Source organism: Ammodytes marinus (assembly GCF_949987685.1).
Source record: "Ammodytes marinus genome assembly, chromosome: 9".
In the NCBI taxonomy this organism is placed as follows: Eukaryota; Metazoa; Chordata; class Actinopteri; order Uranoscopiformes; family Ammodytidae; genus Ammodytes; species Ammodytes marinus.
The window spans coordinates 32696476-32704974 of NC_137213.1; the positions used below are offsets into that span (position 1 = coordinate 32696476).

The 8499-nt window shown below is 37.5% G+C and overlaps 1 protein-coding gene across 1 annotated transcript in view; it reads right to left on the bottom strand.

Annotated features, from left to right (window-relative positions):
- The window catches only part of lamc2 (laminin, gamma 2), a 34678-nt gene continuing 26179 nt past the window's right edge, over positions 1-8499 (bottom strand). The window contains exons 17-23 of the mRNA XM_080033572.1: positions 7665-7814; positions 7018-7132; positions 6122-6318; positions 4840-4998; positions 4114-4213; positions 2643-2786; positions 1-1988 (exon numbers count right to left, since the gene is read on the bottom strand). Of these exons, the coding sequence (XP_079889698.1) occupies positions 1879-1988; positions 2643-2786; positions 4114-4213; positions 4840-4998; positions 6122-6318; positions 7018-7132; positions 7665-7814 (975 nt within the window). The 3' untranslated portion in view covers positions 1-1878. The remainder of the gene's footprint in view (positions 1989-2642; positions 2787-4113; positions 4214-4839; positions 4999-6121; positions 6319-7017; positions 7133-7664; positions 7815-8499) is intronic.

The window sequence follows — 8499 nt, forward strand, 5'->3', positions numbered from 1 at the left end:
CAAAGTTCAGCAGGTTTTTATTCCAAAGAGGTTCAAACACATATTCATATTTCTGCTGGTCGAATTTTCACATACAAATAAAAACTGATGCACCGTATGTACAGTTATAAATAGAATACTTTCACATTAACACACATCCATAAAAATATAGTTTCATGTACACAGTTTCCAGCTAAATATCGGCTATACTAAACAAGCAGTAGAGGTCGCTATTTCTTACGTTTATTAGAGAAAACGATCCCTGCTTTCCAGTCCCCATATACTATCTTCTATTTAGTATGGTAGAAAAAGGATTTAGTATGGTTAAAAATACCCGGATGTCCCGATTCTTGTAGCCAGTTTTAGTATGGTTAGAAATACCCGGATGTCTACTACATCCGGCCGAGATTTTTCAATGTTGAAAACAGCATGCTATTTGGGCGATTCTGACCCCTAATCCAGTGCGCACCGGAAGTCAGCTGTAGTATGTTGAATAGAAAAAATAAAGAGTATGAGATTTGGAACGCAGGGAAGGTTATCAGTAGTTGTTATGTGCAATAATACGACATTATTTTGCAGGTCAAACATTTGAGTTTTTCTTATGAGGACGTGTTAGGCGAGTTGGTCTGTCTGAATTAAAATTAAGAAACAGTGTAAAAAAGCAGGATAAATTTGGCGTGATACAGCCCTTACAATATACACAGGGAAATGATCAAATGCTCAAATCATGATTTAAATATTGAAGAGACACACTGCACTTAAAATATGCAGGTTTTCTTTGGTCCTTATTTCAGAAAGCCAGAAGCGTTTACTAAAGATGAACTCAGCTGTCTCTTTGTAATATAGTGGTTTTTCAGTCGTGTGTTGTTCTTTGAAAAAGGTGCAATAACATAAAATTATTTCTCATTCAATTAATCGATTAAATTAGCCTTGTCTCTGACCCTTTATCGTAATATTTATGAATTATAATTTAACTTAATGATACTACTATGCTACTGAATATAACGTTTCCTTGTTTACGTTAATATACAGCATGCTTTTTTATCTTCAATGTCTTTGCATAAAAATTTTGATTTAGTAGCGTTCATAAACAAAGGCTTTATCCGTCTGCCTGCCGTAAATCGTTTTGGTCTGAGTTGGCGGGGATTCAGACCCTAGCAAAGGCATTAAGAAAAACTGTAAATAAAAATAGCATTCTTTACACTGATGGTCTCGTTTGCTGTAATTTATGATCATCAGAGGGAAAATGAGACTGTTTCAGAAATATTTAAAAGTTCCTTGTAGGAGGTAGGTACGAACTTTAAAAACATATTTATTATTTTTTTATGTTTAGAGACAAAACAAACTGCTAATGAAATGAAAATGTTCCATAAAACCAGGTTTATGGGGCGCTCCGGTGGCATAGTGGATAGAGCACGTACCATATTGGCTTTGTTGCAGTGGTCGCGGGTTCAAATCCGACCCGTGGACCTTTACTGCAGGTCATCCCCCCCCTCTCTCTCTATATATCTCCCCATTTCAACTCTGTACTGTCTAATAAAGCTTGAAAATGCCAAAAAAATAATCTTTAAAACCAGTCAACTGTGTTCCAATACCCAAACTTCCTTACTATTTAGTATGCCAGAAAAAGATTTAGGATGTCCCAAATACATGCACTTCAATTGTAGTATGCTGCAAATACATAAATGCCCCGCTAACTCCAATTGCATTTTGGTGTATTCTTCTTTATTCTGGACATTTCTCGACATAATGAAAAAAAAAATCTTCCTTATCTGATTTTCTTTCTCTCCTGTGGCCCTCAAACTCTTCTGTACTTTAGTATGTAGTGTAGTAAAAAGAAAAAAGTGTGTGAATTGCAACGCAGGGCAGGGTTATTGCTGTGGATGTCTTGTGGGTATCTTAGGCCTCCTCTTGTGGTGCAGTGTTGAGGCAATCAATGGGGATCTTACTCAGAATTTCCTCAAGGTTATCGATGTCCTTCAGGATCATGTCGATGTCCCCGTTGATGCCTATGTGGAAGCAAGTTAAATATTGTTAATATTACAGTATTCAAATGGAAAATGGACTCCACTTATACAGCGCTTTTTCCCTGGTTTTTCACAGACCCAAAGCGCTTTACATTGTTTTGTACACATTCAGACGCACACACACACACACACACACACACACACACACACACACACACACACACACACACACACACACACACACACACACACACACACACACACACACACACACACACACACACACACACACACACACACACACACACACACACACACACACACACACACACACACACACACACACACACACACACACACACACACACACACACACACACACACACACACACACACACACACACACACACACTCGTTAGTGGGAGTGTTTTTTATTTTTTACCACGCCAGCTGTGGGTATACCCATGATGACAAAGGCATTAAGAAAAACTATATAAAAATAGCATTCTTTGCACTGATGGTCTCGTTTGCTGTTAGTACATGTAATTTATGATCATCAGAGGAAAAATTAGACTGTTTCAGAAATATTTAAAAGTTCCTCGTAGAGACTTTAATAACAATGTAAACCTGATGGGGTCTTGTACGCCTTTGGGAATAACCGTAAGAACAGAAATAAGAAAGAGACTTGTTCCGTACCTGTGAGCCTGCGCCGGTGTGCGGCCTCTTTGTCCATGGCTTCTTTGAGCCTCGGTTGCAGATTGTTCACCACGTTTATCGCTGCTTCGCCAACACTGTCTTCCAGTTCCTTCAGTCGCGTCTCATCCACTGGCTCTGTGTTATCTGAGGATGAAATTTAAGAATTAAAACACACCATTTATCACTGGATTCAGTTTGACCAATTTTTTTTAATTTTTTTTCAAAATCTGTGAATATCTCCTCAAGATCTGCTACCTATTGTGTTAATACCCATCATTTCATGTTTATTTTTTTAAATACTTAATTTTTTGGAGAGATCATACACACAACTGAAAGGAAGAACACAAAAACACAAGACGAAATGAAATAAACAACTAACATGGCGTACTCTTCTCTACTTTACAGGTTTCAAAGGACTTCCAATTACATATAGGTAAGAGATTCAAGATTTTAACCCTACGATTTATCACTGGATTCAGTTAAACAATGTTTTTTATTTTATTTTTTCAAAATCAGTGAATATCTTCTTAAGATCTGCTACCTATTGTGTTAATTCCCTATCATTTCATGTTAATTTTTTTAAATACTATATTCTTTGGAATTTGTTTGAGAGAGGTCATACACACACAACTGAAAAACAAAAACACAAAAACAAAATGAAATAAACAACTAACATGGCGTTTACTCTACTCTACTTAACAGGTTTCTAAGGACATTGTTTAATTAAAACTAAAGGTAACCGTTAAGCAGAAAATAAAAAGTCAACGAGGTGTCATGTCGGTCCCTTTAGTGCTGTTATATAGTCCAGGAAAGGCTGACACATCTGTTTAAACTTCTCTGAGGTGTCATGTAGGTCCCTTCAGTGCTGTTATATAGTCCAGGAAGAGATTTAAGATTTTAACCCTACGATTTATCACATGATTCAGTTTGACACAAAAAAAACGTTTTTTTCTAAATCAGTGAATATCTTCCCAAGATTGCATGTTTATTTTTTATTTGGACCGATGCTAGCACATACAGTACATATAGAAAAATAATACACGGTGTAAGAGCCAATTAGCACTCTTGTAAGATCTCAACCTTAATTTTGTTGTGTAAGTGACAAATAAAGATTCTTCCAACACACTGTAAAAACCTGTCTAACTATCAATTCTATTCAATTCGAAGTCATTATTGGCACGACCATTGTGGTAAACAAACAAGAATAAGAATCATGGGCGCTCCGGTGGTGTAGTGGATAGAGCGTGTACCATATTGGCTCCGGCCTTCGTTGCAGTGGTCGCGGGTTCAAATCCGACCTGTCTGTGGACCTTTACTGTAGGTCATCCCCCCTCTCTCTCTCTCTCTCTCTATCTGTCTCCCCATTTCAACTCTGTACTGTCAAATAAAGCTTGAAAATGCCAAAAAATAATCTTTAAAAAAAAAAGAATAAGAATCATAAGTAAGAATGGTAATGATCAGCTGGACTCACTCAAATTGGCTAACATGTTGTTGACACGTCGCAGCGTCTCTCCAACAGCGTCTTTCGTTTCTTTGGCGTTGTTGAAAGCGCCCGTCGCTCCTATGGCAGCCTGCAGGGGACACGTTCACATTCACATAGGTTCAATATATAAATGTTCATTTTTTCACATTTAACATTGTGATTTTTTTTAACCTTTATTTCTACAGGTAAATCCCATTGAGTCCGAAGACTCTTTTACAAGGGAGACCTGTTTTCCTTTCCCACGTTACCATTCACACACACATTCATACACCGATAGCAGGCTAACTATCGACATTCACACGAGGTAAGGTGGGTGAAGTGTCTCGCCCAAGGACACAACAACTATGACACAGGTGGCAGGGCGGGGATCGAACCTCCAACCCTTTGATCATCGGCCGACCCACTCTACCACCTGAGCCACAGTCGCCCCAAAAGATGAGTTGAGATGAGAATCAACAACAAGCATAATACGGACGAGTATTAGGGCCACAGGTAAGTAAAAATAATTAGAAATAATTTTTTTTTGCACTTCGAAATTTAAAGACGAACTTTCGATTTTATTCTCGAAGTGCATAATGAGAAAAATAATTTAAATAATAATTCCCTGTGGTCCTAACACTCTTCCTTAGGATAAGTATGGAAAAAAAGAAAAGAGATTAAATAATAATAATAATAATAATAATAATAATAATAATAATAATAATAATAAATTACCTGTTCGGCGTTGGCCTCTAGCTCCCTGGCAGCTTCCAGTTCTCGTTTCAAGTCGTCGGCTGTTTTTCCCGCGTTCGCCTTCAGAGCCGACGCCTCGACTTTCAGTTTCGTTGCGTCTCTCAACAGAGTGTCGTGAGGCGGCAGAGACTCGAGCGCATTCTAAAGAGTAAAGAAAGAAAGAAAATAAGAACATTTCAGTTAGTTTATGTAGATTTTATTCCTATATTTTGATTTCTGTGTGGAGAAAAGATAGATAGATAGATAGATAGATAGATAGATAGATAGATAGATAGAAAGAAAGAAAGAAAGAAAGAAAGAAAGAAAGAAAGAAAGAAAGAAAGAAAGAAAGAAAGAAAGAAAGAAAGAAAGAAAGAAAGAAAGAAAGAAAGAAAGAAAGAAAGAAAGAAAGAAAATTTCAGTTACTTTATGTTTTTTATTGTTTTTTCTTCCGTCCAAAATAAAATGTGGAGAAAAAGAAATAATTGCAGTCGGTCAAAAAGGCTGAAAGCTCATTTCAGATTTGTGTAACGACCATTGCTGCTAAATAAGTGCAGCAAACTTTTTAAAATGTTCTGACTTCATGCATTTTTTAAACAATTTAAGCACTGCTTTTGGCATATTAAATTAGATAGATAGATAGATAGATAGATAGATAGATAGATAGATAGATAGATAGATAGATAGATAGATAGATAGATAGATAGATAGATAGATAGATAGATAGATAGATAGATAGATAGATAGATAGATAGATAGATAGATAGATAGATAGATAGATAGAGGGATAATAAGCCTGTGAAAACTCCCCATTTCATCTCTGTCTCTCTACTCTGTCAATTAAAGCAGGAAAGAATGCCCTCCCAAAATAATTTAAATTAAAAATGAGACTGTTGGTTATTATTTGAAGTTACCTCCAGATGGTCAACTTTTCCTCCGTTAAGTTAAGGTAACTGTTGGTTAATGCTATTTATGGTTAGTTTATGCTAATCTGTCTTTCTACTCTGTCAATTAAAACATTGAAAAATGCCCCAAATTTTTTTTTTTAAATAAGAGTGTTGGTGATTTTAAAGCTGGCGTATGTGATTTCTGATTGGTCAAAATTAACATGAGCGGTACACTTTGACCAATCAGAGCGAGGCTCCGATTCTTTAAAAAAAAAAAAAAAAAAAAAAAAAAAAAATACGATTCTCTGTTCTTATTGGCTGTTGGGACTGTCAACTGTTCAAATCTCTATCCCAACTGCTATTTTCTCCCCAAATCCTCCAGCCCAGCTTTAAATTACCTCGAGTTCGTCAACTTTCCCTTCGACTGTATCCACTTTCTGCATGACGTCGGTGTGGGCGTCAGTGACCCCGTCCAGGATGGTTTGCGTCTTGCCGTTGCTGTCCACAGCCTGTTTGATCGTGGCTTTGATGGCCGGGAGGCGGTTAATCGCGGCATCTGCAAGTTTTTTACCGTCTGCGATTTGCTTGTCGAAACCTGAGGAACAAGATGAATTAAGTTAACATGCGACTCTAGGCGTATAGATTTAGACGAAATGAAAGGGGTTAAATGATCAATTTGAGTCAACTCGTAAAAAAAAAAGTGGTTTTAATCGAGGCTGCTGATTTTGTATGGGTCTTGTAGTGGTGTCCCATTTCGAAGGGGAAGATTTTAACCTCATACACATTGACAATCTCTTTTGAAGGTCTTGGGCGAGGGCTAGGGGCTTTAGTGACGCAGACAGGAATGGAGCTGACAAAAGACAATCACCCACAAAGTTTGCCTCCCTTAAAGGTGCTCCGAGGAACTTTCAGTGTGTCTTAATTCTAGCGCCCCTCTTTGTACAAAAGCGGTAGTGTTTTTAACCACGCAGGCTGTTGTTCCTGGGTGAGCGTATACCCATGACAAAGGCATTAAGAAAAAAACGATATAAAAATAGCATTAAAAAATAAAACAGCACATCTTTGCACTGTTGGTCTCGGTTGCTGTTAAATGCAATTTATCAGAGGAAAAATTAGACTGTTTCAGAAATATTTAAAAGTTCCTCGTAGCACCTTTAAATTTGTATCTTTTTCATTATTTGGTTATCCACATAAATACTTTTCGATTGAGTTAAGAGAAAGGTGATTGGTCCATTGAGTTAAGAGAAAGGTGATTGGTCCATTGAGTTAAGAGAAAGGTGATTGGTCCATTCACCTCTCAGGCTGTTCAGAGCGTCATCCAGAGCCTTCTTGTTGCCGTTGGCGCTATTTAAAGCCCCTTCTGTCATGTCTTTGGCCACGTCAACTCTCTTCGACAAATCGCCAAATTTCTGCAGAAAGAAATTAAAATAAAGAAATCACATGAAAATCAACAAACTAAGGTCATTCTGCAGTACTTTATATTATGGAGAAAATCTGTTATGAGATTTCAGGGAAAGCAGAGAAGTTTAAACAGATATGTCAGCCTTTCCTGGACTATATAACAGTACTGAAGGGACCTACATGACACCTCGTTGACTTCTCATTTTCTGCTTAACATTTGATATAGAAACCTGTAGAGTAGAGTACGCCATGTTGGTTGTTTATTTTAGTTTGTCTTTTGTTTTTGTGTTAATTTTATCAGTTCATTTCTCTTGTGTGTGTGTATGTTCTGTAAAAAAAAAATGTTTTAAATAAAAAAAAAAAAAAAGAAATGTACAGCAGCATTCGTTGGCAATTAAATCCTCAAGTCCCAGGCTCCTCTCAAGGAAAGGCAAGGTAAGTTTAATTTTTTTATAGCACAATTCAGACACAAGGCCATTCAAAGTGCTTTACAGGGGCAAGATTACAGTGCAAAATAGAAGAATAAATTTTTTTTAATACCTTTTTGGCGGCCGCTCCCTCTTCCAACAGGTCTCCGGTCGCAGCCAGGTTGCGTTCCACACCATCTTGCAGATCCCGAAATCCTTTAATATCCGCATCGCCCTTTACTTTCAACTTGTCCAACTTCGAAACCATGGCGTCCACTTCACCCTAAGCAAGACAGTGGGAGACAGTATTAGAATCCCTCATGAATCAATCAATCAATCAATCAATCAATCAATCAATCAATCAGTCAATTTTTATTTATATCGCGCTTTTCATACTCAAGAGTAGCTCAAAGTGCCTTACAACGACAGAAAAATACAGAAAAAACCAGCTAATAAAATCAAGAGAAGAAAATGAGAAGAACCCAACCCTCCCACCCCCACAGACATGCACAGAGACATACACAAATACATACACACTCATACACACACTCACACATACACACTCATACACACACTCACACATACACACACAGACACACAAACTCACACATACACTAGCTATCACTAAAGAGACATGGTTGGGCACTGAGACCTGCGGCGTGGAGGAAGCTACCTTAGGAATGTGCGTTTCATGTAGGGCTTTATTTGTCAATTTCTGCAATATGTTCCAGACATACAGAGGAAACTAAAGTCTCTTGTGTGCTCCAATTTTCTTTGAATCCCGGTAAAGGGTTTTTACTGGGAGTTTTTTCTCAGCCGAGCTAAGGGTGTAAGGGCAGGGTGTCATATTGTATGAAATGTAAAGCCCACTGAGACAAATGTATTTGTGATTTTGGGCTATTCAAATAAAACTGATTTGGTTTGATTTCCTGTCCTGTGTTGTTCATGTGAGTGTCTAAATGTATATG